This window comes from Eurytemora carolleeae, unplaced genomic scaffold (assembly GCF_000591075.1).
Source record: "Eurytemora carolleeae unplaced genomic scaffold, Eaff_2.0 scaffold308, whole genome shotgun sequence".
Classification (NCBI taxonomy): domain Eukaryota; kingdom Metazoa; phylum Arthropoda; class Copepoda; order Calanoida; family Temoridae; genus Eurytemora; species Eurytemora carolleeae.
In genome coordinates this window covers 79,358-99,617 of record NW_019396484.1, presented here as the reverse complement: position 1 = coordinate 99,617, position 20,260 = coordinate 79,358, and the positions used below count along the sequence as shown (strand labels likewise).

Sequence of the window (20,260 nt, the reverse complement as noted above, 5' to 3'; positions counted from 1 at the left end):
AGGCTTGAACATTCTCAATAAAGAGAGTATTTCTGTCCAAAAGCTTTACAACACTGCGAACCAAAATAACAGTGCACACGTTATAAATATCAAATACTATGTTTAAAGGGAGTGACCGGCAATGTATGGTGGTTAAACTGAGTATGCAGTATTGTAAAACATTTTTTTAGGATTCATATGAGACATATAAAACGTTTCCACGATGTATATTTACTGAGTTTGAGCGCAAGGTCGATGTTCAAAATCATGAATTTGGGTGGGTACGTTTTCAGAATCAGTTTTTTAAAATTATTAAATAGCGACAACTAAAAAAAGTATGAATTATACAGTAAACTTATTAGATGATTAGGAACGTATTTCTCAAAAGGAATTTGTCAATAAATCAATACTAGAATCAATTATTTCGCTTTCATCATTATATTGAATTTCATATTTTCTATGAATTTGTTCGCAGATTTCTACAAATTCTTCAAATGTCTTCTTTTCAATAAAAATTCCAGAAAATCTGCAGAAAATCTTTGTGAATAATTAGAGATTATAGAAACTAATAATTGAATAAGATTACTTATTTTCGATGATACGAGTTAAATTTCTCAACTAAACTTTTAAACAACTAATTAGTTTACTGTAGAATTTTTGTTACAATTGTTGTCGTCGTTATTTAATAATAATCAAAAAACCCCGTTTCTGAAAACGTACCCACCAAAATTCATCATTTTGAACGTCAACTTTGCGCTCAAACTCAGTAAATTTACGTCGTAGAAACGTTTTATATATCGCAAATGAATCTTAAAAAATCTGTCCACAATACTACAGATTCAGTTCAACCACCATACATTGCCGGTCACTCCCTTTAATCAATACATCTAGGAACCAATTACAAAGTATACATGTAACTAAAGTTTTAAGTTTTTTAGAATTTTTTTATTAATAAAGTTTTTTTAATAAATTATTTCAAGTTTTTTGACATGAAAACCATACATTTATTTGTCGCGTCCGAAATAGAAATTGTATACTCATTCTATATTGATTTTTTAAGCATACAAATCTATAAAATGTTACCNCCCCCCCCCCCTCCTCTTCTGCAGGTGATGGTAGTGTGTGATATTGGGAAAGCAACAGGTTCCACTGTAGCAGTTAATATTTGGGTTTAGAACTGATAACATATTATAATATACATAGGGAGCAGTACATACACGTCGGTTTAGTACATAATAAACATAGGGAGCAGTACATACAAGTCGTTTAGTACTTCAATAGAAACAGAGTTAACATTCTAGCACTTTAAACATTTAACTTCATGGTGTGTGTTATCTCTTCACAGGGGCGTTCGAGAGCATTTGTGTCGGGGGGGGGGGGGCACTTTTTGTGCCCCCTTGGAGATAATATACACACTTCCATATTACAAGTGTTAATAAAATATTTATGTAATTTTCTTAAGTGGACTAATCAGACACTCCCTCTTAATACTGTAGTGTAAGCTTCAAGGGATGAAAAATATAGATGGAAACGTTTCTAAAAAAAATATCTATATTTTCATAGGATTGATACATTTTATAATAAATTATGATATCAAATTTATATTAACACTGAAGGCAGTTATGATTAAAGCTTTTTTAATGAAACTTTTTTAGTTAAGGGCAATTGTGAGATTTTGAAGTACTTTTTTTCTATACGATGTAATCATACTTAAATGGAATACTTGCGTAGTTTCAAGTGACCCTCCATTTATAGAGTGGGTGCCATGACAAACTCCTGAAAGACAAACTCATAGTATTATAGTTTCAGTAGAAGTAAATATTTCCGTTTATTGTATAGCGTCGATATATGGATTCATAACTCTAATTGGATATAATGAGATAGATAGAAAGATAGATGATACTGCCATACTATTTCTATTGGTTCAGAATAGACACCAAACACATGACTGAACCCTTATTGGATCAGGCGCTAATGGACTCGGCATACAGGAGTGATAGGTAAAACCGACATCACCTTGTTTGTTTTCCTGGCAGTTGGTGATTTATTGTAAAATCTATGCGAAAGTATCTAATATAAGAAAAGTGTACTTTTCTTATATTAGATTAATAAATGATTCTAAAATTCTAAATTGTTTTAGCAGATTTGTCAAATATCATTTACTTTTAACAAGCAATTTTAATATAATCAGTAATTAATTCTATACTTAATCAGACTTAAAGCTTAAGGGACTGCACACTTTCATTTTTTATCTGTAGACATTTAATTGACATTTGTAGACATTTAATTGACATTACAAACTACGAGATTTGTTAGGTTAAAAAGTTTGTGAAATCAAAGATTTACTTTATCAGGTTGTAAAGATATACTAACTACAAAATTAGAGTTTGTGGAAACTGTTCAGTTTCTTTGTAAACAAAATGTTTAGCGACATAATTTTTAATTTCTAATCTTTATTATGAAGAATCCCCGTCATTTGCTGAGTTTTTGCTCTCTTCCGTGTGTGTTTTGCTCTTGTTTGCTCCGGGATGTACAAAACACTTAGAAAAGTTTATAATTTATTATTCTTGGATAAACTGGGTTCAAAACTTTCATATTTTATATATTATACTGGAAAATACATATTTTAGGGAAAATATACAAATGTGTACAATGTATGAAAATATTAGAATTAGAGAGGTTTTCATTGTAATTCAAATTTTAAATATTTGACTTTCCCTTCTGTCAATCAATTAATGTAATTTTCCTAATATTCTAGCTGAGTTAGATAAGGCTGTTTTTACAGCCAAATCTAAAGAAAATAAGATTTAAGTGGGAAATGGTATAAAACGAAATTTGGACAAACTTTGCATAGAAATCAAATTAAAATATATTTTTTAAAAAGAGATAATTCAAAAATAAAACAACGGTTGATTACAAAATTTTAGTTAATATTTAAAGGTACTGCAACGTAATTTCAAGTAGTAGTACCCTTTAAACTTTTAGCGTATCAAGGACAAGGAACTAGCCGGATTTATTTTTATTTTGTACGCAGAAATATTGTAAATAATGATATCTTTGTATTGAAAGATGAAAGCATTTTTGTTACATTTAAGCTTGCATGAATAAGTGAATCAATAAATATTCTAAAGATATGGAATCTTTGCCACAAACTCTGATTTTCTCATTCCTATTTCTTTGCAACCCAATATCGTAAACCTTAGATATGTCAAACTATGAATTCAAGTTTGAAATATCAAAGGTATACACCATCAGGTTGCAAAGATATAAGGATTAAAAAATTTGATTTTGTGTCAAAAACTCAATTCCTTTAATCTTCAAGCTGTTAGAAATATCTTTAAATTATCAAATTCAATTAAGGAAGTATTCGGATATGTATTAAACTGAAATAATTTAAGATTAAAACAAATCTGAATTTTGACCAGATTCGGAACTCTTAAGGTTAACATTAAAATATAAGTTTCTCCCCCCTTCTCCCCGCCCTATCAGTGTTATAAATGATGGATTAACACGGATAAAATCTTCCTAAATATGTTGATATATGATATATATATTTAATTATTCAAATTCATTATGTTCATCTCATTTCAATTGTCAGAATTAATCTTGACATGTATGGATTATCTATAAAAGAATTTTGCTAAAAGTTTAAAGAGAATTAGATTTATTAAATATTTTTGGCCAATATGGTTTTAATTTAAAAAGAATTACAGTTTAAAGAGATTAAAAACACTTTTATTTTAAGATTGAAAAAATTAAAAATCTTTAAGTTGATCTCTGAAAATGTGAAGAAATTAAGTATTTGCCACAAACTATAATTTCGTATCCCTTTATCTTCGCAACCCAATACGCATATACCTTAGATATTTCAAACTATGAATTATGTTAGATCAAATAATTTAAGTTTGAAATATGTAAGGTTTTACATCTTCAAATTGAAAAGATATAGGCATTCGAATATGAGTTTTTGGCAAAGACTCAATTTCTTTTTTTTTATTTCTTTAACAGTTTTTGAGAGAATATGAATATAGCTTAATCATAATTGTTAAAATGATTTCGTGGCCGATATCGATCTTCAAAACATATCTTTTCAAATAAGATTTCAGTCACTCTCAACAAGTTATGAATGATTGGATTAGTATAAAAATAGTATTGTTATGAGCCCCCCCCCTCCTCTCCCTAAACTGAACCCCCCCTCCTCCTGGTGGCACCCTGGACTGCGGTCTAATTTAGATGTCAGGCTAGGTTTGATTAATTAGATCTAAAACTGGACAATTCTATTCGGATAATTGCTGATGGAGTTTTCCTGTTCAATTCAAAATCTACTATTGTAGGTAAAACCGCCCTCAACTTGTTTGTTTTCCTGGCAGTTGGTGATTTATTGTAAAATCTATGCGAAAGTATCTAATATAAGAAAAGTGTACTTTTCCTTTAAACTGATTCTTAGAATTTTTTAAATGTCTTCCCTTACGTTCAAACAATATCATTAAGTATCGTAATTTTACAATCTTATTTATTTATCATATTTACTGGAATGACACATTTGATATATTTATCTTGACCTCCCAGCTTCTGATTTCATCGTTCAACTATTTCACGGAGAAGTTTCGTCCTTGTTTAAACTCAATTTTGTCCCTGAAGTTACAATTTCAATAGAGTTTAGTGTGAAGAATAGGTCCCATGGGAACCTTTTAAATTTTGTCTCCAACGTGAAAATAATCCTTCTCAAGCTTAATAATTGAATTGAAACCTAAAACCTGAAACATTATTCTAGAATTTAGAACTGCAGATACATAGACCAGACTAGGAATAAGAATAACATAACCCAACCTAGAATGAGAAAAGAGAACTAGGAAACAGGAACCTGTAACCAGAAACCTGTAACCAGGAACCTGTAATCAGGAACCTGTAACCAGGAACCTGCAGCCAGGAACCTGAAACCAGGAACCTGTAACTAGGAACCTATAGCCAGAAACCACTAACCAGTAACCTATAACCAGGAAACTGTAACTGAGAACATAAAACCAGGAACCTGTAACCAGGAACCTGCAGCCAGGAACCTGTAACCAGGAATCTGTAACCAGGAACCTGTAACCAGGAAACTGTAACCAGGAACCTGAAACCAGGAACCTGAAACCAGGAACCTGAAACCAGGAACCTATAGCCAGAAACCACTAACCAGTAACCTATAACCAGGAAACTGTAACTGAGAACATAAAACCAGGAACCTGTAACCAGGAACCTGCAGCCAGGAACCTGTAACCAGGAATCTGTAACCAGGAACCTGTAACCAGGAACCTGAAACCAGGAACCTGAAACCAGGAACCTGAAACCAGGAACCTGTATCTAGGAACCTGTAACCAGGAACCAGGAAAAAGTAAACTGAATTCTGGAACCTGGAACCCAATTATTTAAAAGTGTGGTTTATCCTGGAGGGAAAGAAAAATCTGTATTACATATGTAGTATAACAATTTGATAGAAAACTAGATAGTTAGTTAGTTATCTCTTTGATCAATCAGTCCAAGTTATCTCTGCCAACCTGATCCAAATCCAACTAAATAACTTTCACGAAGGATTGGAATAGTCTTGAAATTGTCAAACTTTATATAATCTAAATTCTAATTTTCTCCCTTCGGATATTCTACATTTTCTGAAACATATCTAATTTACAATGTACATACAGTTGGATCTATAAACTGTGAAATAGGAAGACGACTGTTAGAATCAAGTCATGGTTTTTGGCAATTGTGCAGTGAACGCAGACCCATTTTATTTAATATTTGATTTTAAGCCAGTGGTAAAACTATTTGTCTGATAACAACATCAAATACGCATTATATTGTTTAAAGGTCGTCTTTCCTCATCCGCAGTTTTATGGTTTTTACTGTAAATTATACAAATTATTTTTTTAATGAAACTCATCGATATATTCTATGTAGATACTGGTCTATCTTTACTTGAAACACGAAGTATTATACACAATCACATAAAAGTGAAATAAACCTTTTACTCAGAACACTTAGAGTAAATTTTATACAGGCAAATAAAATAAAATGCTTACACTACATTCTCTCTTCTATAGATCCGAGCAGGGGTTGGTGTAATCCTCTCTCTGGGTGCAAATGAATACTGTAAAATCTTTTAGATTTCCATTTCTATTTTATAATCCAACTCTGTACCATCACGAGTTTACGATTGTATCCTAAAATAAACGTAAACGTCTATAAACCAACCCTAGCTCCGTAAACTCAAACCTGGAGAGATGAATGTGTAAAAGTAAGCAAATCGTAGAGTCTGAGTATGTGAGGAGAGTTTTTAATTGAAGGAGAAGATGGAGAGAGTTAAGAATTTAAGGAGAAAATGGAGAGAGTTTTGAATTGAAGGATAGATGGAGAGAGTTTTGAATTGAAGGAGAAGGAGAGAGTTTTGAATTGAAGCAGAATATGGAGTCAGTTAAGAATTGAAGAAGAAGATGGAGAGAGTTTGTAATTGAAGGAGAAAATGGAGAGAGTTAGAAATTGAAGAAGAATATGCATGGAGAGACTCAAGAATTGAAGGAGAAGATTGAGAGAGTTCAGAATTGAAGGAGAAGATTGAGAGAGTTATGAATTGAAAAATAAGATGGAGAGAGTTTGTAATTGAAGGAGAAAATGGAGAGGGTTAAGAATTGAAAGAGTAGATGGAGAGTTCCAAATTGAAGGATATATGAAGAAGAGCTCAGAATCTGAGGATAGATGTAGAAAGTTGACTTTTGGAGGATAGATGGTGAGAGCTGATTATCGGAGAATAGGGGGGATAGATGGAGAGAATTGACAATGGGAGGATGGATGGAAAGAATTGACTTTCGGAGGAAGGATGGAGAGAGTTCAAAATCGGAGAATATATGAAGTGAACAGAATCGGAGGATGGATGGAGAGAGTTGACAATCGGAGGATAGATGGAGAGAGTTCTGAATCGGAGGATAAATGGAGAGAGTCTAGAATTGGCGGATAAATGGGGACTGGGAAGAATCAGAGGAAAAATGGAAAAGTCATAATTGGAGGGAAAGTGGAGAGCATTTAGTATCAGAGAATAGATGGGAAGATGGGAAGAATCGGAGTATTCATAATCGGAGGCTAAATAGATAAAGGATAGATAGAGAGAATGAATTAAGAATCGGAGGATAAATGAAGAGTGTACTAAATCGGAGGATAAATGGAGAGTGGACTAAATTGGAGGATAAATGGAGAGTGGACTAAATTGGAGGATAAATGGAGAATGGACTAAATAGGAGGATAAATGGAGAGTGGTCTAAATTGGAGGATAAATGGAGAGTGTACTAAATCGGAGGATAAATGGAGAGTGCGTGGGTAGAATCGGAGAATAAATAGATATTAAAAGTATGCTGTGTGGGGGAAGGGTGGTGAAGAGTTGAGAATATTTTCTAAAAATGTTGAATGTACGCGGAGATGAAAGGAGTTTGGTTGCCAGGTAGTCTAGGTAGTACAAACAGTAAATACAAACTGAAATAAACAAATTCAATTTTTCTTCAATTCTTTCAACTTTTTACCGCCAAAATTTTATACGTAATTCTATATTTCTTATAACTTAAATTCAGCAATTGCAATGCAACATTAAAAAGTTAAACCTTTCCTTTTATGGTGAATTAGATGACTTTTTCAAGACTGTTGTGAAAAAAACTATTTAAAAAATTCCAAAATATGTTGACATTGATTTGTCTGTATTGTTGTAAACATATTTTTAATAATTTTCAGAAAATTTTTGTTCTTAAAATAGCTAAAAACAAATATTGTCTAGAAGTAAACTATAAAAACATGTCAGCAAGCGATTTTACCTAAACTGGCCATTTCATATCAGGAGATTTATTATAAAAAAGTAGAAAAGATGGGATAACATTTTTACATTAAAAACTGATCGGCTCTCTGAAATAATTTTCATTTTATACCAAAAAGTAAGAAAAAATAAATTGTTTAATTGCATAATATTTTTTCAAAACCTAATATTTCTTATTAATGGCTTTTCAGAAAATTAAATTGTGTACAGATGGCAGATTTTACAAATTTTAAATGTACCTGGAATTTTTGTGCAATGTGCTGTGGTTCTAAAATCTTAATTAAGCTACCTTTTCTTCAAACCATTTCTTTACCATTATCTTTACATTAAACCAATAATCTCTGTGTGTTTGTCTGTTTAGATGTCCGATTATATTTCATTAACCCCTTGACCGATCCGCCTCAAATTTTGATTTAGAAACTCGGTATAAGAAAATGTTCTTAGCTTGGTTTTAAAATTCGAATTTGAGTGGGTTGACTTTTATATGAAAAACTTAGTTTCTATGCAAAGCTAGGCTCCTAAGCTAGTATTATTAATATCAATAAAAGCATGTAAGAAGATATGAGTTATCATTTAAGGCAAAAGTTTAAACATCATGACAAAGAATCTTAAACTTCAGTTTAAGTGGTTTAAGAGAGTTACATTGCTATGTGCTTGCTTTAAAAGGGTTTTAAAGTGTTGTAGATATTGATCTGAGAACTAAGATTTAGTTTGGAAATGTATACAGGGATGCAAACCCAAGGTCAGGCCGGAGACAAGAAATATCTGCATATCTTTCACCCATCTTTCAGACATTGCAACATTTAACATAAATCTTTGGTCAGTATTCTCTCGCCCTTGTAAGGGATGGATGGGGGGGGTAGGGGTGTGGTGGGAGGGTGAAGGGGAGGGGGGTGAAGGGATCAGGTGGCGGCACCACCCCGCTCATTCTTACAATCAGTATAATTCTGACCAGCGTACTGACAGAACTATGGAGGTACCACTCCCAGACTTAGATCTCTTCATGGAGCAATGTGATATGGAGTTCTGTCCACCTCCATTATTTGATCTTCCTCCCCCTCCTCCTCCCTCCTGGATGGAGACAGGACAGGACTGCAGAGAAACTGGAGGTTGTCACAATGCACCTATTATCAGCAGTTTAGACAATGTTCAGGAGATATTTCACAGTATTTCAATCATTGTTGTATCATCTCTCATCATTGTCATTTCACTTATGTTCGGAGCTGTTCTTCTTTGGAGGTAAACCTTGCTTTCTAGATATATTCTTCGTAATCAATCTTATTCCCCTTAGTGGTTAAAGGAACATTAATGATCTTGTTTGCTTGAGCTCTAGCTTCGTATTAGAGCTAGTTTTCTAATATATTTATCATTCTTATATTTTCCTAATCCTGATCCTTTGCTTGCTTTGCTCAAACTTTTCCATTTTCCCTCAATTTATTACTGACAAAAGTTTTTAATCTTTTATTATCCAAACTAAACCTTAGATGTTATCCTGCCCACTCTTCCTGTCTCATAAACCATCATTACACACGATAAATATGTTTTATTTTTCAGACGAAGACAGTTTTTACTCCGCAAGTTTGGATCCAACCCGGAGATAACCGGAGAATCAGATCTTTCCAACGAGAAGACAAGAAAACCGGAGTTCGGACACAGAACTCTTCCAAACCATTATATCAGTGATCATCAGCTTATCGCAGATCTTAATGGACGAACCATCTTACCAGGTTCCGGAACCATTCAGCATACTTCCACTCCGTCTTCTCCTCCTTCTACTCTTATTATCGGAGGAGTTCCGTTCCACCTCTTTGAGCATCCTAAACCTGAGGGTGTAGTAAGATACGAAGGAGGGGAGTATCCAGGCTCTCAGAGAAGTATATATCCGGTATATGAAACAATAGAGAGTGATTACAGTGAATTGAGCAGTGTGTACAGTGACAGGGATTTATCAGGACTCTCAAGAAACTTCTCTGGGAGAAGTGGAGGTGTGTCGGGAACCTACCACGATATGTCAGGGGTTCAATATCTAGTCTCTGGGTTTAATACAATCAGTGCTCGACCGGATACACTTAATGGGACCGGATTACGAGAATCCGTGTTACAGTTTGGTCAATCAGGACAGTTAGGACAGGAAGTGTCTGGTTATCCTTTTAGTTCACAAAATCAGATAAACCAGGATAGTTTCTCCGGACCCCAGCATCAGCAGCTGGCCAGTCGGCCTGATCTCAGGATAAATCGAACCCTGCTGAGAAACCTTCCAGCCAGGAGAACTCAGTCCTTTAAATCTCATCCTCCCCTTCCTCCCCTTCCTCCCCTTCCTAGAATACAGTTTCTTCAATCCACAATCAGTTTAGAGGGTCCTCCTGCCTCCAGTCCTGTTACCCAGCTCTAGAACCTTCATTATCCAGGCTCCAGTCCTGTTACTCAACTCTAGAACCTTCATTCTCCAGGCTCCAGTCCTGTTACTCAACTCTAGAACCTTCATTCTCCAGGCTCCAGTCCTGTTACTCAACTATAAAACCTCCATTCTTCAACCTCAAGTGCTGTTATTCAATTATATAACCTCCAGTTCTGTTACTCAACTTTAGAGCCTCCAGCTTTGTTACTAAACTAGTAAACTCTTGAACCTCCAAAAATTGAACTCGACCATGAAGCCTCAAATAGCAATATTTCACAACCTCCACTTTTCAACCTCCAGCTCTTTCATTCAACATTGAAACCGCCATTCTTTCATTTCCTACCATTTCACTCAACTCTGTTACCTTCATTCTCCAACCCTGTAAGAGAACCAAGGGTTTTAATATCCAATCTTATCACTCAATTCTGGATCCTCAATTTGACCACTCAATTGTAGAAGGATCACTCAACACATTCTCCTCTCTACATCGTTATCATTCATCCTCTCTCCATCCTATGTCCAGCCGAGGTCTGGCCTCGTGTCATTATAAATCAAACCTAGGACTGAAACCATTATATCTGTGCCAAAGAAAGGATAATCTCAAATGTTCAGCATATGGACAAATATATTCTCAATCTGTGATCTACAATATGTTTATATAGATTATTGTTATCTTAAATCTAATAGAATAAACATTATTATAATATATATCATTATTCATTGTAATGAACGAGAAGTGGAATATTGCGGTAGAAATCCGTCTGAATAACAATAATGTCTTTACGCTCACATAGGCAAAAAATAATCAATGTCGATTGTTTTCGTCATTCTAAACTGTTAAAATACCACAGAATGCAAACTGTTTTAAAGTTTGTGTGGCTATATAGCACACTGACAACAAAATAGGAAAACCACATTAATTAAGAAGGGCTTTAAAAAGAAGAATGAAATAAAAAGAGAAACTTATAATTTGGGTGGAGAGAGAAAATATTAAATGTTTAGTTTAAAGTGAATTATGTAATACTAAAATCGGCGAGTAAAAAGTTTACAATGCATGCATCCAATTTGCAGAGTAAAGTTCCAAAAAAACGTTCTTCCTCGGGCTGAAAAGAATCCTGAAAGCCTGTTTACTAAGCCCTAAAAACCCTTTTTACCTAAGCCTATTCTGGTCTTGTCTATGAGAGCTAAGATTGGTTGGTTTTCAAGATCTAAGATAACATTAAAAGGTTTGAAATGAATGATCGTTTATTCCTGAAAGTTTACGAGATATACAAAACCGTTCTGATTGTAATATTCATTAATCTTGATCTTTAATTCCCCCCCCCCCCCCTTCAGTCCTAGAACAACCCTCCTTACTATCAAATATCCCTCCTCCTCCTCCTTCTACCGTCTGGACATCTGGGAATCGTATGGATGATTAGAATGATATAATCTTAGTACAAATAATGAGTGCTGACCAGGGTTAAGATAGGAGAAGAAAGACACACCCTAAACCCATATCTTACTCAACCATTCATGTAAATATTGTGTATACTCCTTCCTACTTTTTACACCTTGAAAAATATTTTCCAAATGTCCGTTGGTTGAAAAATTATCCACGTACGTTTCTACTCGAACTGTAATGGGTTTATACTTCTATTCCGGACTATAGGGAATCCCCCCACCCTCTCCTCGGCTTCTAGTTTATTAGGTTTATCAAGGGGGGGGGGGGCGCCGGACTTCAGGGTATTGTGGATGGTTATATCTAGAAGAAATATTAGATACCTCTCCCTAGGAATAAATCTACATATTGAATAAACTGAAATATAAAAATATTTTAAAATGACCCCTTTTCTTTATAAAAGGAGGGAGGAGAAGGTATTAGAAAGGAGAGTGAGCTAGTGAGAAGGAGTGGGTGTAAGGGGGGGGGGAATTTATGACCAGTTGAAATGTTAAAAGTTTTAACAGTGAAACTTGACTGATTGTTAAAAAGTTTATTCTTAACTTTGTTAAAAATAGAAAAATCAACAAAACTGGACAAAAGTGGAATATGTTTAGTATTTTAAAATAAAAAATTGGAAAAATAACTATTTTTAGCAAAATGTTTGAGAGAGGGACTCCAGCGTAATGCGTTAAAAAAAGGGTAAAAAAAAGATGAAAAAGGGGAAAAAGAAAATTATTAAGACTTGGAATATGTCTGAAAGGTGGTGTAAGGTTTAAGAAGAAGTTTTCTTCTAAAAGTTTATGATAATGTTTAGAATTTCTCCAGATTATTAACTAAAAAGTTACAAGTGTATGAAAGCTGTTAAGTTTCACAGTTTCTAGGAAAATTCTTAAATTAAGTTATTAAGTAATTATCTAATTCAAAAATTTAAACTATTTAGGAGGCGTAAAGGGAGCGTTCGCGAAAAATGAAAAGGGAGAAAAATAAGATGAATCATGACAAAATTAAAGTATAGGTTTTCTTTCTGAACGATGTTTCTGTGAAAAATCAACACTTATACAGAGTCTAAAAGAGGGAAAAAGTTGCCAAAAAGGAATAATAAATTTTTTATCAATCCCACTAATCTAAAATTTCATGGGCGACGTTGGGCACTTCAGCTAGTAGTTCATATTTCATACGTAATTAGTAACCAATACAGTTCAACTTGCAGGAGTCTGTATCTATAATTTCGTTAAGGAACCAGGGAAATTAAGCTTAGAATTTTTAACATGGAATATGAAAGCGGAAATTCGAAACGTGTTACCTTTAAGAGGAGTCTCAGGTTTAATTTTTGAGGTGTAAACCTGGTAATCTTAAATATGGGACCTTAAACTTTAAATTTTGAACCAGGAGCCGAGAACCTGGTAAACCTGGAACTATAGTTTGAACAAAATTAATTTAATATTTGTTTTTATTGTTTATTAAACTTTGATCTAAAATATTAAATAAAAGGATTTGATTGTTCTACTCTAGACACAGATTTAGGATTCAAATAAAATACACAATGTTTGTACGAGATAGATATATACATGTACAGGAAGAACCAGAAAACTGTGGGATGAATTTATCGTCTTTGTTCATCCTTTTACTTTATTTAGTAATTGACAATTGTTACAAATGATTTATCTCTAAAAATGTTCAATTGCAAACTATAAACTAATCTTTCGCGACATTTCGTAATTAAAGGAGTTGATTCTTTGCCACAAACTCTGATTTTATAATCCCTATATCTTTTAAATCAAATATCGTAAACCTTTGATATTTCAAACTTATATTATTTGCTCTAACAGAATTCAAAGTTTGAAATATCAAAGGTTTACGACATTGGAATCTAAAGATAAAGGGATTAGAAAATCAGGGTTTGTTGCAAAGACTCAATTCCTTTGAAAAAAATCCACTTATTGCTGGTTCTTATTGTAACTGTATAAGAAGGATTAGAATAACCTGGAGTTCAAGGAAGACTTTTGGTATATCTTTTGTTACACATTCCACATACTTTAAAACTGAAAAAAAATCTTAAATTATCATGTAAACATGAATCGTTTTATAATATGACTAACACATCTTTTATCATTTTTATTTTGAAAACATGTAAAATCACGAAACCTCGACTTGCAAAGATTCTTCTCTGTTCATCGTACATCCTCTACATTTTAACCTTCTCCATGTAAATTACGAGCATATAGGACCATAGGCTGAACTGAGAGGGAGGAGCCTGGAGAGAAGAATAGAAGAAAAGAGAGGAGAGAGAGTGCTTACATAGGAATTTTTACTTGACATTTAGTTGAGAAAATACATTTTACTCCGGGTACTGAGAATACTATGGCTCAGCCCTCTTCCATTCATTAGTTCTCGGTCTTACATTGCTTTGTCTGGTCGGGATTTCTAATTTTTTGCCCGTTTGTATATTTGTAACCTTGTTATTGTTCAGTATACGCTCTCTTCTAAGGATCTATTAGTCTTGTCTATTTGTTTGCATAATTGCACATGTGAGAGTTAGAACATTTGTCCTCTGCGGACTATACAAGATATCTTTCATGGACTTTTTTCTTTAATTGTTTGGATTTACACCTTGATTTTATATTTATGACTGCATATTGGACAGGTTTAGTTTATATTAAAGTTTAGTTTGGATAGGTTTAGTTTATATTAAAGTTTGGTTTGGATATGTTTAGTTTATATTAAAGTTTGGATTGGATAGGTTTAGTTTATATTAAATTTTGGTTTGGATAGGTTTAGTTTATATTAAAGTTTGGTTTGGATAGGTTTAGTTTATATTAAAGTTTGGTTTGGATAGGTTTAGTTTATATTAAAGTATAGTTTAAATAGGTTTAGTTTATATTAAAGTATAGTTTAAATAGGTTTAGTTTATATTAAAGTATAGTTTAATTAGGTTTAGTTTATATTAAAGTTTGGTTTGGATAGGTTTAGTTTATATTAAAGTTTGGTTTGTATAGGTTTACTTTATATAATGAATAGTTTGGATAGGTTCAGTTTATGTTAAAGTATAGATTAGAAAGGTTTAGTGTATATAAAAGTATACTTTAGATAGGTTTAGTTTATGTTAAAGTAGAATTTGAATAGGTTTAATATATAGAATGTTTTTTTTGGCTATATTGTAATTTGAAAGTATAGTTTAAAAACTTAATGCCGTAGAAGTTTATTTTTGGTTATGTTACGATTGAAAAGTATAGTTTTGGTATAAGTTAATACAATAGAAGTATGGTTTTGGTAAATTATGAGTTAAAAGTATAGTTTTGGTATAAGTTAATGCTGTAGAAGTATGGTTTCTAATTTTCTAATCCCTGTATCTTTGCAACCCAATGCCGTAGACCTTAGATATTTAAAACTATGAATTCTGGTAGATCAAATAATCTAAGTTTGAAATATCAAAGGTTTGCACCATCAAGTTGCTAAGATATAAGGATTAGAAAATTTGAGTTTGTGAGAATGACTCAAGTCCTTTAGGATATTTTATTAGAAATTTAAAGTCAGCATGGTTTTGTAAGTATAAGAACTATAGTAGGTTAAACTGAGTGGCTAGGATTTCTTTAAACCCAGTTGGATCTGAATACATATAAATTGAGATATCACAAACCATATTTGACATTTTTAGGGCTTTAGGGCCAAACTTTCTTGGGAAGGTAGAATTAGCATGATTGCAGACTATTGGGTTCTTCTCAAAAGAACCGATTCATTATACAATTTTCTGGTAGAATTTGGAGAACATTTTTGTTCTAAAATATTTCTCTTCTGTCAAGATTTCAAGTCAAAACAAACAATTAACGTATTTTTACCCGGAGCGTTCAGATTATGTTATAGGACGGAGATAGTTGAAATAGTTTTCTAATCTTAAATAATCAATATTTGACAACCACTAATCTGGAAAGATTAGAGGAAAAAACATTTGATAAAACATACAGGGGTCACACAGAACACTTACAGTTGGTACAGGGTTACCCACAAAGGATTATACTGTAAAGACGACCTAAAACTCTAAAATAATGACGATTTAAAGCTTAATTTTTGGTTTCTGCATTCAATTAAGTAGTTTGATAGATAGTTTACTGAATGATTTGGCACAAAAAAAGGACTATATAAATTCCTCACAATCGTCTTTGAAGTCTTATCCTTTGTGGGTGACCCTGTAAAAAGTCGATTTGTTTTAAATACAGTGATAACCAGTGGACTAGTTTTTCTTTTTTATGATTGGAAATGTGGCTAGAAATTATTGATATTTATTTGAACATTTTCACGGAATATTTTTAGAGATAAAAAAGCTGGAAATCACAAAGTTTTAGCTGGATGTATAATTACAAGATGAAACAAAGATGACAATCTTTATATCATGCATTGTTATTAACAAATAATCCAGCCCGTGGGTTGGAGTTACATCTTAGGAAAATGTTTGAATTTCTTTTTCTCAATTATATTTATTTATAGTTTACCAAACTGTCTTTCTAAAAGAAGAAACAAAGGATACAGAAGATACAAGAGCCGGAGAATACAGATTGTATCTCTAGGTTTAATCCAAGTATTGAACTCCAGGGTTAAGGAGAGTAGGGAGAGAGAACGGATAATCCAGATTATTTATTAATATTTTTGCATCTGACACGCCGCCGCGCACTCGTTTTCCATTCGTTCCTACAAAATATATTATTTATTAGGAAACCGGTTTATAAATAAAAAGTACAAAAAATTTAAAACAGAGTATTTGTGAAAAAAATAGTTGAAGTGACCCTCCATTTGTCTGAGCAAATATATTTATCCATTTAAAATTGAAATTTTTTAATTACGGCTTCTCTATAAAATTAACCTGTGGATTAATGCACCACAGAAATGAACGAAAATGGCCAGAACTGATCACTTTGTAAGGTAGAAAAACGATCTGTTGCTTAAATGCTTAAATAATGGGAGTGAAATGGCCAAAATTTAACTCTTTGTAAAGTAGAAAAATGCGTTGTTACTTCCTTATATAATATATATTCAGTTTTATGCAAGGTTTTAATGCTTAAGGAAAGTTAATTGCAATTGCGTATACTCTGCGTACATATTGAAACCAGTTCTCTCTGGGCGAAATTTGTAAACAACTATAGATGCATCAGTGTTCGTTTAATATCCGAGGAGGTTAAAAGCATTAAATTTTAATAATTTTGATAATTCACATAATAGTTTCCTATGGCCAGAATATTTCATTGATTTTTTATGTGAAAGATGAATCCCATGTCAGGCTTCGACATCCGTCTTGTGTTTACATTACCGCCCAGAGACAGTACACTGCAGTTCAAAAGATGCGTACACCTCTGAAATAACTTTCCTTGCATTATAACCTTGGTTTAATTGATACCTTTATGAATTAAGCATGTTACTCTTTAACTGGCAGGTCACATGACATTACGATGACAGTCTGATTAAATTTGGAAACATCGAAGTAATAATTTTGTAACTGTTTGCTCAGATCTGTTGGAGTTTTCATCGTCAGCAGACATTCAAATAGACAACTAATTGGATAAAGTATACGCTAGAAAGCTTGATGTTTTTTATTCATTTCAGGTATTTAAACTCCGGACACTGTCCGATCATTTCAGTTATTTAAACTCCGGACACTGTCAGGACCAATGTCATTTCAGGTATTAAAACTCCGGTCACTGTCTGACAAATGTCATTTCAGGTATTTAAACTACGGACAATGCCCGAACCATGTCATTTCAGTTATTTAAACTTCCGGACAATGTCCGACCAATGTCATTTCAGTTATTTAAACTTCCGGACAATGTACGAAAAATGTAATTTCAGTTATTTAAACTTCCGAACAATGTACGAAAAATGTCATTTCATTTATTTAAACTTCCGGACAATGTACGACCAATATCCGTAGACTAGGTACAAGACCATATGCTACTTGAGCCCCCACCTGGAGGGATTTACAAGATTATAATTAATCAGATATATTATTTGTTCCTTTTTTATCCTTCTATAATCCGTGAGCAGACCCGGTTTCTGTATATCTAGGTATATCTGGAGATAGAGCTTCCTGGGTTTAGTTTCTCCGATAGGTAGGCTTGGTCCCATCTGCTAGTATGGAGTAATCCCTTCAGAAAACATAAATACTCATAATTCAGATAGCAATAGCGTACAAACGGGGGGCAATAGTCCTCTTCCCCCCATAGTATCCCAGGGGGGGACCCTGTCCCCCCTGGGATTTTTGGACAAAAGTTAAAATCAGGTGTGGTTGGTAAAAAATGAGCTAGCCCCCCATCTGAGAAAGGGATATTTTCCTCCTAAAAAGTAGTTAAACAAATTTCTTGCGCGATTCAATTTCAAATTGAACATTTTATTATTTCTCTTTCATATGAAATTGCCCCCCATCCCACTATTCTTTCTCTTATGCTACAGATACATGTTAAACAATTATAGCTATATGCATCATACAGGTGTTTGGCAACTCTTCCAGCAACTCCCATGAAGAGGGGGGGGGGCGGGGGAGGAGCACAATTATAAGACTATACTAGGGGAGGATGGGTATGGGAGAATAAAGATTAGAGAGGGATTATTGTCTTCAGAAGACTACTCAAGACTTCAGAGATTATTACAGAACTTTACAGAGGGATACGTTATGATATATAGTCCTTGAATTGGGTATAAGATAAGATAAGATAAAGTTTATTGCTAAAATAAATGTATCTGTATACAGATAGAGTTTACAATTACAAATTGATGATTATATTAACAGTACAAGTATAAAGCAATTAGGTGGAAAATAACTCTTGGCTGTTTTGATTATTTTTTCCACCTATAAAGAGGTAGTATACAGTTGACTATAACAAAGGAAGCATGTAGACTTTAAATAAATAAAAGAAATTTAAGGGCCTTGGNGGGGGGGGGTGCACAAAAAGGTGTAAAAAGAGAAAAGGTCCAGAAAGAAGAACAATTTGAAGATTTGGTGGGACCAAAGCGAAGGTTGAAGAAAATAGAAGTGACGTAATAGTATGTAATAGTAAGGGGGGGGGGATGGCAATGACAAGACAGGTAAAAGAAATGGAGAAATTATTAGAATTAAACACTTTGCTGATCAGAAAAACGATGGTATCTTCCATATTGTTTTACAGTCCCTTTCAGTAAAAGTGACCAAAAATAAGTAAGATAATTTCCGTTTCTAGAATTTTCTAGAATTATCGGAACGAACAGATCTAATCTGCGAAGGCAGATGATTGATTACAGTAATTAATTATATAATCCCATCCTGTCTTCTTCTTTTACTCTATGGAGCTTCCGTCTCCATTCGGAGAATCCGGTCCAACCCAGTAATAATCTTATCCCGGAGATCTTTTCATCTCCAACCCGCGGAAGTGGAGAATCTGTGAGAAAATCTAACCCAGAGAGATCTAACCCAACCCAACCACGGTTCTTTGCTCTAATTTTGGTTTAATAAGGATGCTCTGCTCCAGATAATTGTGTCGGGTTGACCGCTGAATAGAGGCGCGGTCAAACTATAATTACAGAGATCCAGGTTCAGCTCATTAAGGATGGATTCGTCCAACAACTTAATTCTCCAAATTATATATAGTTGACATGTTTGTGTTGTAAAAAACACTGTCCAGTAGGGTTTGTTTATTATTGGAGGGGCGAGGTGATAGGAGGGGGGTGATTGTAGGTTATTTATTGTTTTATTTTGTCCAATCCATGATCAACCCTTCAGATAAATTGTTGTTGTTATAACATTATTTCAAATCAAAGCTTTATAAATGTGATAATGCATTTCTGACAACCCACGAGGCTCAGCATAAAGAAGATCTTGTTATTTGCAAGGTTGTAATGCAATGAAAGTTATTTCAGAGGTGTACGCATCTTTTGAATTGCAGTGTACTGTCTCTGGGCGGTAATGTAAACACAAGACGGATGTCGAAGCCTGACATGGGATCCATCTTTCCCATAAAAAAATCAATGAAATATTCTGTTCTTAGGAAACTATTATGTGAATTATCAAAATGATCAAAATGTAATGCTTTTGTCCTCATCGGATACTAAACGAACACTGATATATCTATTCTTGCTTACAAATTCCGCCCAGAGAGAACTGGTTTCAATATGTATGCAGAGTATACGCAACTGCAATTAACTTTCCTTGCATTAGAACCTTGGTTATTTGAAACTATTGATACGGCTTTCTAACATAGTAACTCCTTTATATACCCCAAAGAGTGTCGCAAGCAAAAACTGTATTTCTTATCAAAAAAGGAATTTGTATTTGCAAGATTTCAGACTAAAATGTTATCTAATTTTTAATCAACACAATGCATCAAGTATGTATATATATATACATATATATCTATTTATCCAATATCTATATTTGTGTATGTGCACCGATCCATCTGAAATATGTCTATATATGTATCCCTTCCTGAACGAACAATATCTACCTTTATATATCTTCTTTTTATTGTTTTCTAAGAAGAACTATAAAGAACTCTCAGATATAAATGACTTGTATCAAAATTGAACCCCACACTTTCAAAATAAAATATAATACTCGAATTAATTGAATCAAACAAAGTTATCAACTTTATTTCAGAACAGCATCACAAAA

The 20,260-nt window shown here is 33.4% G+C and overlaps 1 protein-coding gene across 1 annotated transcript; it reads left to right on the top strand.

Annotated features, from left to right (window-relative positions):
• The first annotated feature begins 8,741 nt into the window (after positions 1–8,741).
• Positions 8,742–10,919, top strand: LOC111704146 (uncharacterized). Its single transcript, XM_023476285.1, has 2 exons — positions 8,742–9,052; positions 9,368–10,919. Exons 1-2 carry the CDS (start codon positions 8,784–8,786, stop codon positions 10,203–10,205), a joined length of 1,107 nt encoding a protein of 368 aa, XP_023332053.1. The 5' UTR covers positions 8,742–8,783; the 3' UTR covers positions 10,206–10,919.
• Positions 10,920–20,260: the final 9,341 nt, after the last annotated feature.